Here is a 19058-nt window from a genome sequence, read left to right as displayed (position 1 = left end):
ATAGTCAAGAAATAGAATCACATTAACACCCTGAAGTTCACTTTCTCTCATTATTACAATAAAAGTTTAATTTACTGTGTCATTGTTTCATTATCAAACCTGATGGCTGTGTCCTTTGGACATGAAGGCCAGTCCCTCCCCTCTGTGAATATCTATGATATTTATAGTTTACTGGCCAGGTATAACTGATAATGAGATAGAAAGACGGCTGATCGTCAACAGGGAGAGCAGAGAGGAAGGAAGGCTCCATAAAAGATCCACGAGGACAAAATCAGAGAAAATCAGAGATATGATGTTTCCACAGCTGGTTCTGGTAACGGTCCTGGGGCTCACATGGACCACAGGTTTGCTTCATTTAATGCTCTTGTCTCTCTTGTTATTGCTGCAGTTTTTAAATCTTTAAATTTAAATTAGTTGGTCATAACATTTAAAGTCTTTTTAATTTTGTTTTTAATTTGACAGAAACTGTGACTGAATGCATAAATATCTACTTCATGCCTTTTCCTGCTCCACCGATTCTACATTTCATTAGTTTTTTTAAATGACAACAAAAAATGTGTGAATTTAAAAATTCTGCACAGCTCATCAGTTGTTGAAAGTTATGAAGGATCTTAGATATTTGATCCACTAATGAAGCATATCAATATCTTAGTGTAATATATTTGTGTGCTTCTAAAGGGGAGTGGTTTTTAAGTTTGAGTCATTTTTTTATGTGCAAATTGTACATGAGATCAGTACCGTAAGCATATCAGAGACATGTTATTTACATGTTATTGGTGAAAAAAGGAGAGGAATAGCTAAATGTGTGCTTTGAGCATTAAGTTATCACAATATTTGATCCACTATATAATATATATATATGTTGCACTCCTTGTTATCTATCCCTGGTTTCAGTCACTGGACTGCCCTGCACTCAGACGTTCCCCTCTCAGTCGCCACCTTCCAATGGTAAGTCAAATAGATTACACGTTTATTAGAGCCACACTTACATTAATGGCTGTAGGTTCAACTTATTTTCCAAACTGTTACTGGGGATGGAAATGTGTACATCACATAAAAAGTGATGATGTGGTTCATTGTTGATTTTGAGGGTGCATTGTCAGTGGTTTTACTTGAGTATTACTTGACTTTACTTGAGTATTTCCATTTCATGCCTCTGTACTTCTACGGCATTGTAATGTTGATGGAAATATTTGTCTGCACTGGGTTTATGTGACAGCTGTGGTTCGTATTTACCTTGCATATTAAACTTTTTCCGTTTAAAACCTATAATCAGCTCATAAAATAAGATGCATTATTGTAGATTAAACTACCGCACAGTACATAAAGAAGTTAACTCCAACTTGCGTTCTGGTTAAGTAATAAGGATCCAGGAATATATTAATAATACATAAATCACTCTTGAAAAGACAGTTTTTAAAAATGAGTTATTTTACTTTTGATACTTACAGTATAAATAATCTTTATGTACTTTTACTTTAAATGAAGTGAAATGAATGAAGTATTTTGAATGAATGTAGCATTGCAACTTTTACTGAAGTAAAGGATCTGAATACTTCTTCCACAACTTATTGATTCATACAGTAAATACCACATTTCTCTCAGATTATCAGCCCTCATAGCTTTGACATAAATATTTAGTTCTGATGTGCAATAAAGAAAATTATCCAGTTTCTCAGAGATTCAATTCAAACTATTATTTTTTCTTTCTCAAGTTAACAGCGTTAAGCCCTCAGATGTGGCTGTACTCTCCTCTATTGGACTCCACATGCACAGGTGAGCACCAGTTAGCTTCAACCATGAGGTGATATTTTGCTCCACGAGGTCTGAAATACAATATAAACATAATCACACTGTGGACTTTTGTTTTCCTGCAGCACTGAGCTGTCCACAGTGGTGTCAAGACTCAGAGGTAAGATTCAAGGTTTTATTTTGTGTTCACAGTGCCTAAAGACAAATCATTCTTAAATAATTTACTTCACAACAGGTCATAACTTCCCTCCTGCACTTCTTTCCCCCACTGCCTTCAAACAGGCCTGATGGGAAAGCTCCAGTATCTTTACTGGTGCTAAAACAAACTTTAACTTTCACTAGAATTGGCCCACAGTCTAAATACACAGTGTAATTCATCTAAAGGAGTTGATATGAGCTTCTATTACACTACTGTGTGCTATCTTTACTACACTGATATCTACTAACTGTGATAATTTGAAACCATGAACCCCAATACACTGTGAGCTGTTATCTTGTTTAAAGGCTATTCGTGAAATAAAAAGTATTTCCGGTACTTCATAGAAATAAAATACTGACTGACCCAAAGCAGAAAGGTCACAGTTGTTGATCGAAGATTATTTCTTCAGATTAAATTGTCCATACAGGATTTGCAGCCCTTTTGTAAGTTTTCAGTAATAATTTATTTTATTAGAATAAAGATATTTACTGTATTTCAATTTGTCATATTTGTGTTTAATTTATAGACAAACTACATGGTGTTTAAGTGTCTGGATTTAGAATTATTATGAAGCCCACAAAGACACTTTTGCATGGTCAATGTGTCATGTGTTTAGGGCTGCAGCTAACAGTATTTATTAATTAATCTGCTAAATATTATCTTGATTAATTCATTAATTGTTTGCTCTATGAAATGTCATAAAATAGTAGAAAAAACTATTTCCTAAAACAAAAGCTGACATATTGAAACTCCTTGTTTTGTCCAAACCCCAAATATGTTTTATTTGAGAAGAAAACAAGCAAATATTTACATATAAGAAGTTAGAGCTGGCACAGTTTGTTTTTATAAATTTTTATAATTTTTTTTACTAAAAATGACTTAAGAATTCCTCAGATATATGTCATTTTACAACTGGATTAATAGTTTAAGTTCTACTGTGATTACCCATACAATGACACACATTGAGATAGAAGCTCTGGGTTTTGTTGTTAAACTTAAATATCCCTCCATCAGAGCTGATGACCCTGTTCAATCCGGCACTGATTAGTCCTCCGTCAGACGAAACAAACCTGTACGCCTCTCAGTTTGTACAACACAGGTAAGGACGGCACTTTCTCACACATAAAAAATATACTAACGATGACTGTAGCAGCTGATAATGATTTGATTTGTTTGGTTTGCAGCACGCTGTTGGAGCAGGCCAAGGACGTGTCCCTCTACCTCCAAAACAGTCAGGTAGGGTCTCCACTGTCCCCACTCCCATCTTAAAGGATGCTTATACATCTTTTATCCACAGTGAAACAAATGAGGGAATATAACTCGTGTGGGAGTTTAACTCTTGAACTATATCTGAGTGGTTTACTTTGTTTTTCTCCTGCAGGTCATTGATGCGGACAGAGACTGGAAGCTGCTTCTTCTCTTTGTTCAGATGGATCAGCTCTGTGCCTGTGAGCAGGTAAAAAAAGATATTATTAATATTGATAACATTATTTTTAAAGAAAAAAATACACGTGTTGTGTGTTTATAGAGTGAAAGCTAAGAGTCCAAATCATCCATTCACTCAATCACTGAAGTCTCTTTTATTCTTATCAGTGTCAAACTTTTCATGATATAAGCTGATAAACTGTCTGTTTTAGAAATAATCTGTGAAATGCTTCCTTATAGGTGCAATTTGGTGAACACAGAACTGTGAACACCTGTAACAAATATTATCAGAAATACCAAGAGTTTCTGTGGAGAAGTTGTTCCATTAGTTGTGTAAATGTTATTTTGGCCTCATACTGTTTGTGTGTTTGTGTGCAGGTTCAGTCTGTCATCAAAGCCGTAGTTGAAGAGGTAGATGATGCTCTGCAGTTGTTGCACACTCAGGTATATTTTAAATTGTATATTTTATGTGTCGCCAATATTCATACTGATTTTGTTAGTTTGTTATGTGCACTCTGTTCCTGGGAGAGGGATCCCTTCACTGGGGCTCTTCCTGAGGTTTCTTCCCCATTAAAATGTTTTTTTCGGGGAGTGTTTCCTCACCCAAATAGAGGGTCTAAGGACAGGGGGTGTTGAAAGTGAACTTGACACACATTTTACAAATGATTTTGTTTCACGTCCCTGTGTGGCAGCTGAAGCGGACCATCGTCAGTGTGGCATTGTGGGATGGAGAGCATGACAGGTTCTACAACAAGTGAGTTCATGTGTGTCTGTCGCTGTCTGTCTCTGGCTTAATATAAAACATATAAAATAAAAACTCATATAGTAAAATGTTTAATAGTTAATTCAACAAATGTTGTCAAATTAATTTAGTGGAGTAAAAAGTACAATTTTGGCTTCCAATAATCTAGAGAAGTAGAAGTATAAAGTAGCATAAAATGGAAATACTCAAGTATTTAAGTGCAGTACCTGAGTAAATGTAATTAGTAACTGGTGCACTGTAGTTACAAGATTTCAGTCCCTTTAGAAAGTTGCGATCGCAACAATGAACACAAATTCAACCGATCCCTGTGAACTACTAGCGATTTTATTCTCACAGGAACACGTTGCCTGCTGTTTTTAATGAATTATACAATAAAAATCGCAGCTATTTTTTCAATGTTCACTTGCTCCTGCTATCTGATTGCAATATAAATTCCTGAAAACATCACAACAGGCATTGCAACTTCTTAGAAAAGCCAAGTCAGGCATTTTAGGGCACAACAATCCTGGAGGGATCCGTATCAGTATCATGAGAGGATTATATCTTCTTGTCAACTAACACACTGCGATAAACCGACTGCTGAAGTGAGGATAAAGCAGCCTGATAGTGCAGAATGTCTCTGTAATCATTAAGTTTTATGAGTATTAAGTTTTAATTAGAGTGGATCTGTTTTAATGACAGGATGTGTCCATGCATGGGGACAAACAGTGAAGGAGATATCAGACTTCAGAGGGCCATACTGAGTCAGGCTCTGCAGGTTTGTCCATTATTCACATCCAACATATCTGTCAGATACATTCAGTCCTTTGGTTGTTTTAGCTGCTCTGAAATGTGACAGTGGAGTTTGCTGTATATGTGACTCAGGAGTCCTTGGATCAACTTTTGGTGAAGAAGCGCTGGTACGGAGACAGAGATGACTTCGCTGTCATTGTGCAGGACACACCTTTCATCACAGACCCTTCATCTGTGAGTGACAGGCTGACGCCATCTTTTAACTCAAGTCTCATAGTTCTACCATCCGACATCCCTTATTAATCCTTACTGGCACTGAGGCAAGATGAGCCATATGTACCAATTTTTCACACTTTATTGCCTCAAAGTAATGATTTATAAATGTTATTTTCCATCAGTGCCACAGTGGAAACAAGTGTTTTAGACATATGAACATTTCTATATTATAGTTTATAGTATAGCTGAATTTTGTGCCACATCTGATGAATTTTTGAATATGTTGTGGCCCAAAAAATTCAATTAATTAAATTTCTAATGTAAATTCTTATTAGATGATGATAGTCTATGTCTGTTTATCACAATATCAGATACAGAGTCCTGGTTATCTCACTGCAGCTGGAAGTGAAGATGTACTTACTGTATCAAACACACAGTGCCATTGTACTATTGCGTGGATGCTACAGATACAGAAAGTACATACAGTACAATGTTATTGTTGTTCTTTTGTTTTTAACAGAGTGGAAAGCCTCTCTCTGAGTCGCAAGCATCACAACAAACTGATAACCTGATGGTGCAGATGTGGACAAACCTGGTAAGGCCCTTAAGCAATCTCTTTTTTTCTCTCCTATAGACACACACACACGTATATACGCAAACATACAGAGTTGTTGTTCTCTGTGTGTCGCAAACATGAAGACAATGAGTTTTCTGTCTTTCAGCTGCAGCCCACCAGTGGCCAACACAGCACAGAAGACAATGGAAAGATTATTGCATTGCCATGTCCAACTGAGGTGAGTAACTGTGCTGAAAAGTCACACACATGCAGTAAAATCAGCATTTTAAAGTGTGCAAACACACATATTGTACTTTAAAATAAGTTTTATTGGTGGCACACTCCTACTCTACCCTCCTTCTTCCCCAACCAACCTCTTTTTTTTTCTTATTCCTATCTGCCTCCCTCCCCAAGGACCGGCCCTTCCTGAGGACGGAGGGAAATTCGCCTTCATATCACTACAGTGATGCCTCTCCTCTCCTTCTCCCAGTGAGTCTTGTGTTGTGTTGAGCCAAATGGAGGTTGTGGCAGCGTTGTATGTCTCCTGTTTAGTCCTGACTGTGGATGTGCTCTGTGTGGCTGCTCAGTTTACAGGTACAGAGATGCCCTGTGAGGACTTTAGCCCCTCATCCTCCACACCCAGCTCAGGTAAGATGGTTTACAGTCTTTTTGAGGCGCCAGGGCGACTTTCAATTGACTAGAAAAAGTCAAATGATGCTTTTTTTTCGGGACATATGATATTAAAATGGTCAGGCAGATTTTATTTATATGTATAGGCATGTGTCATTTTTCATGCATGAGGCTTTTTTTGATGCAAGATCAGCATATTGAAGTTGATAAATGAGGTATTTCTCTTTCTTTTTAACTTAAAATGTCAATGTAGGCACATTAAAATACAAAACCAAAGTGTCACATTGGCATACAAAATCATTAATCTGATACTGGACAGACTTTATATTGAGTTTTCCTTTTATTTGTCACTAATCTGTATATTTATCACCTCTACCTCTATCTATTGCCTCTGTTTGAGTTACTTTTTATTTCAAACGACACTGGGTCTGATAAAGTAATCTCTATTTACTACTTAGAAATTAATAATTTCTTTATACTTCTTTCTAATAGTACTTTATTTCAATCCTACTATAAAGTACGTCTAGTTTGTTTTACTGCTTTATTATTATAATTACACATATAATGAGTATTATATTACTGCACAGTCTCTCTAGAAGTCCTGTGCTGTAATAATTAAGTTTTGTGTCCTTTGTATTTTTCCAGTCCATGAACTCAGGCCTGGAGATATCAAAGTGGTGGCTGCTGTGGGAGACTCTCTGACAGTAAGACATTATGTTCATTATTTTCAGTAGATAGAAAAATAAATCCATATAATTTAAAATATCAAACATAATTAAATATAAAGTGGCAATAGATCCTAAAAGTATGACCATAATCTTAACCTTTAAAATATATTAAATGTGAACTGTATTACAGTAAAATACTGTGTATTAGTTGCTCAAATTAGTGTAAAATGTTATATTCTGTGGCGAGGTGAAGGGTTGTGCTTGGATATTGAAATATAATAACTGTATGTCATATTTATACCCACAAGAAGAGGGAAGTGTCAATTATGTAATCATTTAGAGAACATATGTATAGTTTTATATACATATGGCAATGAAGAGGGTCTGAAAAGAGCAAGAGAAAAGCAGACAAAGCTTTATTTGATTAAATTGTAATTAATTTAAATAATAATGAAAAGAGTCAAGAGTTAATTACATTAGTTAGCTTAAGTCATAACAGTCCAAAGATCTAAAGGCCTATTCAGACCATGCACTTATATTGGATAGTTATACCAGAGAAGTCATCATAGTATCATAAAATCACATATTTAATACCCACAGTAAACCTGATATACTGGTACGGGGAAGAGAAGGTCACATATATTAGAATTTCTGTCTTATTTTATCATGTCCTCTTCTATCTGTCAGGCTGGTAATGGTATAGCATCCAGCTCTAACAACGTCCTGGATGTCCTGCGTCAGTACAGAGGTTTATCCTGGAGGTAAGCCAAGATGTTTCAACATAACTATCACACAACCTTCCTGCATAATACTTATTTTATATGTGCTATCATTTAAACACTGTATTCTGTGTTTTTTCTGCAGTATTGGTGGAGATGGAAACCTCACAACGGTCACCACGCTGCCCAGTGAGTCCTTGATGACTTATAATAGTTCAAACAACCTGTTAAAGTCAGTTTGTGTTGCTCTGCGATGGCCGTTACCAGTGATTTACACAGAAATCTTTTATTTCTATTATTTCTTTCTCATAACACAGACATCTTAAAACATTTTAACCAAAACCTGACGGGCTACTCTGTTGGCACGGGCAAGCAGCAAACTCCTGAGGCTTTCCTCAACCAGGCCGTAGCCGGAGCTAAGAGCAAGTGAGTCCTATTGGAGGCATTTTCGGCAGCCTCTCACCAGTTTATACCTGCTGATGTTGTAACAATTAGGCTGATTTAAGTTGAGCTTTAGACACACTCATCAAAGCTGTTAAGTTTTATACTTAATTGCAAGAGACCACACATTGTCGACTGTTTGTATTGCAATATTTCTGTAACTCTGTAACAGTAGTTATTTATACATTTACTTTAACATAAAAGAAAAAGAAATTCCTATAAAATGATTTGAAAAAAACTGTACATAAGTTTATATATTTTAAAAAGGAAGGGGGTGTTTCTATGAAAGAAAAAAAAAGTAAATTCTTGAATTTGGTGTCAAAACTATTTTATTGATATAGAATTTATTGTTTTAAAATCAAGTTGTCAAGACTAAAATCTGTGATTAAAATGCTCTTTAAGAATCAGTTAATAAAGAAAGCAGAATTTGGATGAATATATCTTGAAATAAATTTGCTTTTAACTGTCTGAGTAAAACCTGTGAATTCACTGTGATACTGTATTTTGTTTATGTTTAAAGGGACATACCAAAACAGGTCCGAACCCTGGTAGCAAGGATGAAGAATGACTCTGTGAGTTGATATTTATTCTTGACCTATTTTTAAATTTGCCCTATAAAACTGCACTTTAAAATCCTCTTGCATTACAATATGTTCCATCCATTTTAGACAATAACAATAGTGAAAACATTTCCTCCTTTTTAAAAGACGTATGTCTTATATGTCTCTTTAAACGCCATTGCAGAGAATCAATTTTGAATCAGATTGGAAGGTGATCACCATCTTTATCGGTGGAAACGACGTCTGTGACCATTGCTACAACTCTGTGAGTACTAACAATTATAATGAGTTATAATTCATTTCCTGGAGGGGTCAAAAGGCACACAATCTGAAAATGTTTCCCTTTGTTTACAGCTGCTCTACTCTGTAGAGAATTATGCCCGCAATGTTCGCGACAGCCTGGATTATCTTCACAAAGAGGTAAAATTAACAGACATGCTACATTTTTCAATATATATATATATCGATTGATTGTTTGCCAGCATTAATTGAGCTTGTCTCTGTCAGGTGCCTCGGGCTCTGGTGAACTTAATAGAGCCTCTCCATATTACCCCACTGAGAGAAATGCACATGGACACTTCACTTAAATGCCCAACATGGCTAGTAAAGTGAGTGTCACCCTTATCTCTGCCTTTTTAAAACTCTCACTGAGATACTGGATGTGATGTAAGCTTTTCAGCTCACGCTCCCTTCACGACTCCATATTCCCCCAAGTTATGATCATAAGCAGTGATATATTACCATGTTATCTCTCCTTTACCAGTATACTGTGTCCTTGCGTTATCCTGCCAAAGGCCAACTCTAAAGCCCTTCAAATGGTGGAGGACATCAATAGAGGCTATCAGGTAGGAAAGAGCAAAGAGACCACACTATGATCACTATAATAACAGTCCAGTTCATGCTCAGGTATCAACGCCTTCTCTTTCTTTCTTTCTTTCTTTCTTTCTTTCTTTAAGCGTTCACTGCTTGAGCTTGTGGAGTCAGGTCGCTATGACACTCGCTCAGACTTCACTGTGGTTGTCCAGCCTTTCTTCAGAGACATCATCTTTCCCAGACTGCCGGTCAGTAACGTGGACTACACAGACTTTCAGTCAACTCACCACAGGTTTAGCACCAGAATCATGACTGTATTTTATATTTGTAAACATGTAAATTAACTGTAGGCAGTTGACACAAACCAAATTTGGCATTTATTAGTAAATTTAGGGTGTCAACCTTCTGATCCAACTCTCTGCAACAAAGCCAATATTCTGTATTCTTTGGTATCTCCCTAAATGTTTAACTCTCTCTTTTAGAAAATGTTTTTCTAGTTGTTGCTTTTTCCATCATGCACCATACTGCATTGGTCAAACTCTTTATGGTTAAAACATAGTAAGTAGTCCGTAAAAGTAGCTTTTCCATACCTTTTCCACAGGATGGCCGTGCCGATCGCTCCTTCTTCAGTGCTGATTGCTTCCATCTCAGCCAGAAGGCCCAGACGCTGATGGCTCGCTCCCTCTGGAACAACATGGTAAGTATCTGACAGACAAAAAGATAAAGTCATGTTTTGTGGATGCATTTAACTTGATGTGTTGTCAGTAAATTACTGTCCCCTAGTGGATAATGGTCTGCATGGTGACAATATTAATGTAGATATTATTTTCAGATTGCTATTCACATGTCACCATTAAGGGTTTGCTCTCACTATGCATAGAAGTACACAGCAATGCAGCAAGCTCAACACATTTCCAATAAACACTAAAGACAGACATTGTGTCTTGGCATTATGGAAGCGCCTGGAAGCCAAACAAATATGTCTCTGTCTCACATCAGCCAAAGACCGTCATTCAATGTAATTAACACAAATTTAACGGATATGGTGTTATATTGTCAATGCAATTTTTAATCTTGACACAACCAACTCTGTAATCTGTCTTGACATGAACGCTCGTAAGTCATTGACATGGGAATCTCTCCCTTCTTCACCGTTCATCATGTGACATGATCAGGGCATAACTCTCAAATTAGCTTTCTCCTTTGGAAGAAAGTAAATTAACACTTTGCTTACCAACACATTAGCTTCAGTCAGCTAGTGCAGTGGTTCCCAACCTGTGGGAACAAGGCTGGGAGCCACTGCGCTAGTGTAATGGCTAGCATAGTTAACAGTAAACTGATCGGAAGAAGACTAAATTTACCAAATAACAAAACAGCTTTAACAAAAGAGTACCTATAGATAATGCTCCAAACAAGTGGGGAGTAGATAAAAGATACATGTCAATATTTACATCTCGGATCTGACAAAATGGCGGCTGTAACAATGTCAGTTAAACTGTCACGGAACTCTGCCAGTAGTGGTTGCCAGTAGCAACAGAATGTTCAATTGAAACCAACTGCTGGTGGCAGAATAGTAACACACTACTAGTGACACTTATTACGATATAACCTTTAATGTAACATTTTATATTACATTTACTGAATGATACACTCTGATATATTTTCCCAGCTGGAACCTCTGGGCAGTAAGACTTCCGTACAGGATTTTATTGAGAACATTAACCTGAAATGTCCAAACAAGGTAAGAAATGTAGTGCTATAAATGCTGGTCAGTGTGTTTTTGTAAATCATTTGATGGTTGAATCATGTGAGGAAACATAAAGCTATAAATAAATTGCCCAAACTTCTGTTGTTAAGTATATAATGTTTTTGATTGAACAAATCAATTTTCTATATTTTGAGGCTGCAAAGCCACTTATGCATTATGTAATGTAAGTCCTTTCCTTTGGTTACAGACTTCCCCATACATACGGACCTATAACAACAGCAATTACATGTATGCTGGTCCCTCTCCAACACCTGGACCTATCACAGTAAGTATTTCACCTCCATTTGAGAGACTGCTGAAATTAAATATGTAATGCTTAACAACTAAAGACCTGAATGAAGGTAACATTTCATAGAAGCTTGCATTAGTTGATGAGGTTATTGACAGAATAATTGACTACTTTGATAATCTATCTTTCATTCATGTCATTTATCAAGGAAAAAATGCTTAAATGTGAAGATTTGTTGCTTTTATCTTTTGCGATTAGAAATTCAACATCTTTGGTGTGGTTGCATAAAATAAGCAGTGTAAATGGGAATTTTTCTCTATTTGATGACTCATTGTTTATTTGAATAAACAGATTAATCTATAAGAAAATAATCATTAGTTGCAGCATTAAACTAGCGAAAACTAACACAACACACAGTTTATAACACACCAGCTGTGAACACCAAACGTATCCTGTTCACATTTGTGTATGGAGCTTGTCCCAGCATGCACTGGGAGAGAGACAGTGTACTGTCTGCACAGACAAGTGATAGAAATAGACAGAAAAAACACAGCTAAGCAATATCTTTTGATGTTTATTTTTCCTCCAGAACTGGGGAAGTGACTTCTCTTGTGTGGACCTTGCTCCATCTGACACTGCACCAACCTCAGGTGAGACAGACAGCCATCTCTGCATTATCAGCAGACAGTCGATATCAGAGTCGATGTTCTCTTTTATCTACAGTTAACTACAGCTGAAACGCAGACATCGTTGAATGAGAATTAAACGGACTGAAATATCACTATTGTATAGAGATGATGTCTGTGGTTGAATCTCTTTCATGTCTTTTATCTGTAGTTCACAAGCTGAGACCAGGAGACATCACGGTGGTGGCAGCACTGGGAGACTCTTCAACGGTTAGATATGCAGCCCCTTTCACCAATAAAGTACAAGGAAGGAGATATAACGAATAAAACAGTTGGACACATATAAAATAAAAATCACACATCTTTTTTATTAAACTTAAGCAGCAATAGACAATCCGTACTTGACGGGTAATTAATTGCATTTTAGCCCCAACTGGGAACCTGTTGGTATCAGCTATTTGGTGTCATTGAACTATGAACTCTCTAATCAATTTGTTATCAGCCAGATAACTTGCACTGTTGATGATCATCCATTTTATGTTCTGGTGTTTTGTCTTTGATGTGAGACTTATCTTTGTCAGTGGTCTCGCTGTCCTCTGCAGCATTATTCCCTTTATATTTCTGTCTCTGAATATGTGGATTGTTTTTCTCTGTTCACAGGCAGGTACTGGCGCTAAAGCAAAGAACCTGTTTCAACTCAATACAGACTACAGAGGAGTATCGTGGAGGTACGACATGCCCGCAGGGTTAACAAGGTTTACATTAACTCTTATATTTAACAAACCAGACTGATGTTTGTGGGCTTTTTTTTCTTGCAGCATCGGAGGGGATAAAACTCTGGAGACTGTTACAACACTACCAAGTGAGTTTATGTCACTTGTTTGGCAAAAAATGTACTACTAGTTACTATATCTGACAGATATAACAATCTCTAAAAAAACATAATGCTGCAGAGGGGCAATCTTTGTAGTATTTGAAATCTAACCTTAATATGGGTTTTTAAATAGTGGGTGCATGATTCACTTAGACAAACAGAGTCATTAAGTGGCACATACAAGTGATGAGAGATTTTTGTCGCATTCACCAATTTCCTCCTATATAGAATTTAGATCAGTGGTTTTCAAACTGTGGTGCTCGTCCCACTGGTGGGGCATAACGACACTGCAGGTGGGGCCGAGATGACATGGGGAAAAATATGGAGTGGAAGAAAATTTAATGAATAAGATTTATGTTGAGACAAAAAACAAAAAAGAGTTTGCCGATGATATTGTCCTGACCTTTATTTCACTAAAATTCCAATTGGATCTCTTTTTATTAGTTTCACTTCTCCTATCATTGTTAAAGAGTGATTAAAATTGTCAGATCAGATTCTTGCATGGGGCCCAATGTCAGCTCACATACAGAATGACATTCCTAACTGGAAGCTACTATAACCACATACTTCTCAGCTGGTACTCAATCCCTTTTTTTTTTCTTTATCTCCTCAGACATCTTGAAGAAGTTCAACCCCTCCTTAAAGGGTTTCTCCAGAGGCCAGGGCTTGTTACAGAAGGGTTTCAACATGGCTGTACCTGGAGCTAAGACCTCGTATGTGCATTTTCTTTTAGTTCCTTCACCTGAGTAAAACTTTTGATTTCTCATCTCTCTATAACGCCTGCTGTCTGGATTTATTCTGTTACAGAGTGATCCCAGAACAAGTCCAAGTTCTCATCAAGGCCATGAGAGAAAAAAAGGTAAGACTTCCCCATAACTTACAACATGGCTCTAATAGTGTCTTCCTCTTTCATGCTCATGTTCTGCACTCACACTACACAGGAGGTGAATTTTGAAAAGGACTGGAAACTTGTGACAATATTCGTTGGGGGGAACGATCTTTGCCATTACTGCCTGGACCAAGTAAGTTCTTCATGCATCATCTAGAAATAACTGCATATTCTGCATGTTATATAACTGCAGTAAAAAACATGCTTTGCTTATCTCTGCAGAATAACCTGTCACCCAAGAACTATAGTCACAATCTTATGATCAGTTTGGACATGCTTTACAAAGAGGTAAGATATCTATGGCTATAAATTATTGTCATCTGCTGTCCTATATACATGTGAGTAAATGTTTATCTGCCTCTTCCCTTCTCTTCTCTTTCTCTAAATCTTTAGGTACCAAGGTTGTTGGTTAATGTCGTGGAGCTCTTGCAGATAGATCCACTAAAGACAGTTAAGAAAGACACACTTGGCTGTTCCCTCTTGCAAAGGTTTGTTTTGTCTGTTTTTCTGTGTGTTTCATCATCTTCACCATCTGTCATGCAAACCACCAGAAGTTAAATCATTTTAAAGTGGCTATAATCAATATTGTAGTAAGTTGTCGTGATGAACCGGCAGAGAATTATCACCATGCTCTGCAGTTCTTTTTAGCATCTTTTAGATCATTGGTTTGTTTTTTTCTCGCAGCTCTTGACAGACAAAATTACCTAGTGAACATGGTGGGGTATTTAGCAGCTAAAGAGCCAGATATTTATATCAGGGGTTGGTGGAGACAAAAACAGAGCTAATAGAAGAGTGAATATTGGAAGTATATTTATCACAAGACCAGAAACTCGACTCCAAACTAATGATAAAATATTGCTCTGTGTCTCCTAGATGTGTAAATAAGCAATTGTTAGCCAACAGGTTTTAAATACTTTAAAGGTGTATGTCAGTACTGTGTTTAGAACTTGTTTACACTGCCCTCAAGTGGTCCAAAAATCAGTGACTGCAGGGTTCAAACCTCCAAATTTAAAGATGGGTCAAGATCAAAATATAGTAAAGGCAAAGGTTATTAATTAAGCATTTGAGAAAGTATTACTGCAAATACAAAAAGGTTTGAGTCTCCCTCTCTTGACTGTTTAATATGCACTGGTGTTGATGTTGGGAAGGTGTTCAATGATGCAAAAAATAATAGTGATGATAATGATGAATAATTCCCCTCAAATGCATCAAAACTTAAATACCAAGCCTGTACAGATTTGTGTAAAAATGTAGGGCGTAAAAGTAAAATCAAAATAAATACTCATGTTCAGATACCTGAAAAAAACTTCTTTTACTACTAGGTACTTTGTTACTTCCCAATTTGAGTATATTGCTATTTTATAGCCTAATTGTTTTCCACTTAAAGCTCCAAACAGTCCTTAAACCTCTAAAACCATATATTTACACTTGATCAGTCCAAGATTTATAAGTATTTCAGCATAAAGAATTATTTGCACTGATTCTGTGATTTGGATTCAGCTCCTTCCACATCTTATAAAAAGAAGAATAAACAGGAATCTGCTTTTTACAGGACCAACTGTCCTTGTGTTATCAACCCAGTTGAAAACTCCCCAGAGCTCGAAGAGCTCAAACGCATCAACCACGAGTATCAGGTAGAAGCAAAGACCTCTTTTAACCATTTAAATATTCTTTTGTAAATGTGGTCCCCTCTGTCATTATTACATTTTTCTTTTTTTTTCTTTTTCCTAGGCTGAGATCCAGCAACTTATTTCTGGAAATCGTTACGATGGAAAGGAAGACTTTGCTGTTGTCCTTCAACCCTTTTTACACAATTTATTTATCCCTCATATTGGAGTAAGTCACAGACACATACAGACGTATCCAAACAAGCAGCCACACACAAATAAATGAAATGTACCCGTGCTGACGATCTAATCTGTTCACCAGGTGGGTGAGGCTGACTCGAGTTTCTTCTCTTTGGACTGTTTCCACATCAGCGAGCGAGCTCATGCTGAGATGGCTATTTCCCTGTGGAACAACATGGTGAGCATGGAGCAGTAATGGACCAAACTGCAAAGAACAGAGTTTTTTTGGTGCTTTTTGATTTTACACAATTTCTCTTTCTCTGTGTTAACAGTTGGAGCCTGTAGGCAGAAAACAGACCTACAATAACTTCACATATGACCGCTCCAAGATTCACTGTCCCTCTGAGGTATGTGTGGATAGAGAGAAATCCTACCCATAACTCAAATTAATTTATTAGCAAACTAGATCTATATTTATCAATTACATTTTATGTGAAATCTTTTAGTCACCAAATAATTAAATAAGACATTATGAAATAAAACTAAAATCAGACCTAAAATAACCATTAACGTATGTAAAATTACTTTTAAAAATTCAGCTCAAATATTAAAAAATATATAATAAGACCATTATGGAAATAAGTTATTTTAACTTTTTTTCTTTTTGTGCTTCAATTGTTTTACATGCTGTTATTATAGTTATTATTTTTTTTCAAGTGGATGACATTTTAAAATAATAAACTAGATTTTTTTTAATCTATTAGATTATTCTGTTGTTTTCTGGATTTCATAATGTTTTATTTGTTTAACATTATATATATATAACTCTGTGTCTCCATATTACCTGACTCGTCAGTTCATAGTCCCTGAATTAAAGCTGCAGTAGGTAACCTCAAAAAAAGAGAGGAAAACTTTTGGTCATATTTGCTGAAACCTTCACTACATCCTGACAGTATTCAACAGATAATCTGTACATTTTATTTTTCATAAAAGTTACCTATGCAGCTATAAAATGTGTATCTTCTTCAGTATTTTGGGGCACAATTGTTCAAAGACTCTTAATTTCTTAACCTTGAACTATTTTATGTTTCCTGTAGGCCAGTCCCTTCATCTTCACTAAGGTCAACAGCCTAACACCAGTGACCACCAACCCCTCCACGACCAGCTCTCCTGTGTCAGACTCCTTCATCAGCACCATAGAAACCATTCCTGTGCCCAAGTGTCCCTCCTCTATGCCTGTGTGGGTGCCAGTGATTGTGGGAATCATCAGCTTACTGGCTGGCGTTACTGTTGCCTGGTTAATTCTGTCCCGCTGTCAGCGTCGTGAAAACAAAGCGGAGAGAGCGGTAGAAATGCAAGGGACTGGTTTTTAATGCATTTGTTCTTGTCAAGCTGTGTTTATTATCAACAGTATATATTTAAGCCTTAAAGCTGCAGCATGCGTTTTAGGCCACTAGAGGGCAGAAAAGTAGACTCCAGAGGAAACACCCACCTGTCTGAATGAAAGTGAAATATTCAGTTGCATCAGGGTCCTGGTTCGATCCACCGGTTCTTGACAAAATGATCTGTCTCTCTTTGTTCTTTGAGATGTTTGACTTTATTCACCAGCTGCTTGTTAACTTAAGCTCTTAGCTGTTTTACTGGAGCCAGGTAGCATGCAGCATGTCTGAAGTTGTGCTGTGAGAGCAGCTGTTATTTAAGGAGTGACAGTGTGAGCTAGTGAAACTCAACCCAACAAACAAAAACAATGGGATGTAGATTCTCAGTGGGATTGGCAGTACTACAGTAGCAGTCTGTTTACCTTAGAGACTAATGTGATTAGTTAGTTCAAAAAATATTACTTAATGGTGCGTAAAACAAACAAATATGTAAAACATTTATAATTTTTATACTGCTCTGAAATTGTGAAATGTCCCATATGTAATTGACAGAATCCAGATGTTTTGTAAATTTTTCTTTACTCATTTTTATTTATTGATGAAATAAAATTACAATGCTCGAATTATGGTCGATGTACTCTGTACTCAACAGTGTCGTACCCACTGAAACAACAAGGAGTTCCCACACAATGTATTCTAATTACTTTGGTGATTCCTTGACTTTTCCTATAGCGCCACCATGAGGTTGACATTTGTGATTTGAAGTGAAATGTCTCAACAACTATTGGATGGATTGCCATTCATTTCTTTTTGGTCTGGATATTCATGTTCCCCTCAGGACGAACTGTTATAACTTAGATGATCCCTTCAGTTTTTACCGAGCACCATAATCAGGTCAAGCTTTGAATTTGTCCTCAGCTTTACAAGATAAACTAGTAAACATGGCAACAATATACCAGCTAAACATCAGCATGTTTGTATGTTGACAACAGAATTTAGCTCAATGCATAAAGTACAGCCTCATAAAGCCTTTAGTCTAAACTGATCTGTGACCCATTTTAAAAGATGTATTTCTTCAACATACCAATGGGTTTGGTGCAGAGTGCCATTTTGGTCTTTTCATGGGATTTGTTGACAACAAGAAAAACACATATTAACACTTATTTTTCCAGAAGTCCTCACAATCAACACTGAATGACTGAATACTAAACTTGTTTGGAGTTACTGTCTCATTAAAGCATGAACTAATGGAAGCATGAAAGTTAAAAACATAACAGAATGAGGAGTAAATGGCAGAGTTTACTCCACCATTAAAACGTTGCAGTGTATTTGCATGTAAACGAAACCTTTGCTCTTGGTTTCCATCTGGTAGCGGTTTGTTTCACCCAAGTCTTTAGAATTTGTGTCACAACATGACTGATGGATTTTTTAATTTTAATTAAAAAGCACAAAGCTTTACAACTTACCCTCTGAGGTCTGAGAAATGTAGCTACATATAGCATATTTTACACCATTTTTATAACCAAGGTGTTTTATATATTTATAATATTTAATAATAATAATATTTAATAATATAATATTTTCTAATTTGGGTGAAACTGACCTCTTCAACTCAAACCGCACAAACTGAGACAGCCTCAGTTCAAATGTAGTTATGTTCCCAGTTCAAATGTAGCTGGAAAGCTAATATTTTTAAAATAAAGGCAGAAATTCCTGAAATATCTATTAGTACTTTGTAAAAACCGTTTGTTGTGCATTACCCCTATATTAATTATCCTATTACTCATTTGAATATAACCTGACTTAAATTAATTAAACTAATTAAATATTCTAGAACAACTTTGAGTTTTATTAGTTTTTTCCTCAGTTATATTACACACTGTATCTTGTGGTGTGATTTTATATCACATTATATTCTGTAGCCTATATTACTGTATTTATTTTGAGTTTTATCATCGTATTTTTGTATATAACGTTACATATTATTGAAATGCTTGCTTCATGAAGAAACTATAATGTTTTGAAAAGTCCT

At 36.3% G+C, this 19058-nt stretch overlaps 1 protein-coding gene across 1 annotated transcript; it reads left to right on the top strand.

Moving 5' to 3' along the window:
- The first annotated feature begins 1768 nt into the window (after window positions 1-1768).
- Window positions 1769-18965, top strand: LOC118340977 (phospholipase B1, membrane-associated-like). The gene is made up of 40 exons (XM_035679144.1): window positions 1769-1776; window positions 1878-1912; window positions 2966-3050; window positions 3136-3187; window positions 3333-3407; window positions 3755-3820; window positions 4069-4130; window positions 4821-4896; window positions 5004-5105; window positions 5608-5682; window positions 5810-5881; window positions 6058-6132; window positions 6231-6291; window positions 6919-6977; window positions 7629-7702; window positions 7806-7849; window positions 7978-8086; window positions 8622-8673; window positions 8846-8926; window positions 9016-9081; window positions 9169-9269; window positions 9425-9506; window positions 9618-9722; window positions 10076-10171; window positions 11144-11215; window positions 11430-11507; window positions 12061-12121; window positions 12309-12367; window positions 12758-12825; window positions 12916-12959; window positions 13585-13684; window positions 13779-13830; window positions 13913-13993; window positions 14083-14148; window positions 14254-14348; window positions 15413-15494; window positions 15592-15696; window positions 15790-15885; window positions 15980-16054; window positions 16745-18965. Exons 1-40 carry the CDS (start codon window positions 1769-1771, stop codon window positions 17018-17020), a joined length of 3123 nt encoding a protein of 1040 aa, XP_035535037.1. The 3' UTR covers window positions 17021-18965.
- Window positions 18966-19058: the final 93 nt, after the last annotated feature.

The sequence above is a fragment of the Morone saxatilis genome, unplaced genomic scaffold (assembly GCF_004916995.1).
Source record: "Morone saxatilis isolate NCDOM2014 unplaced genomic scaffold, NCSU_SB_2.0 Contig7, whole genome shotgun sequence".
In the NCBI taxonomy this organism is placed as follows: domain Eukaryota; kingdom Metazoa; phylum Chordata; class Actinopteri; family Moronidae; genus Morone; species Morone saxatilis.
The sequence above is the reverse complement of the archived record's forward strand: the minus strand, read 5'-3'. Positions and strand labels throughout refer to the sequence as shown.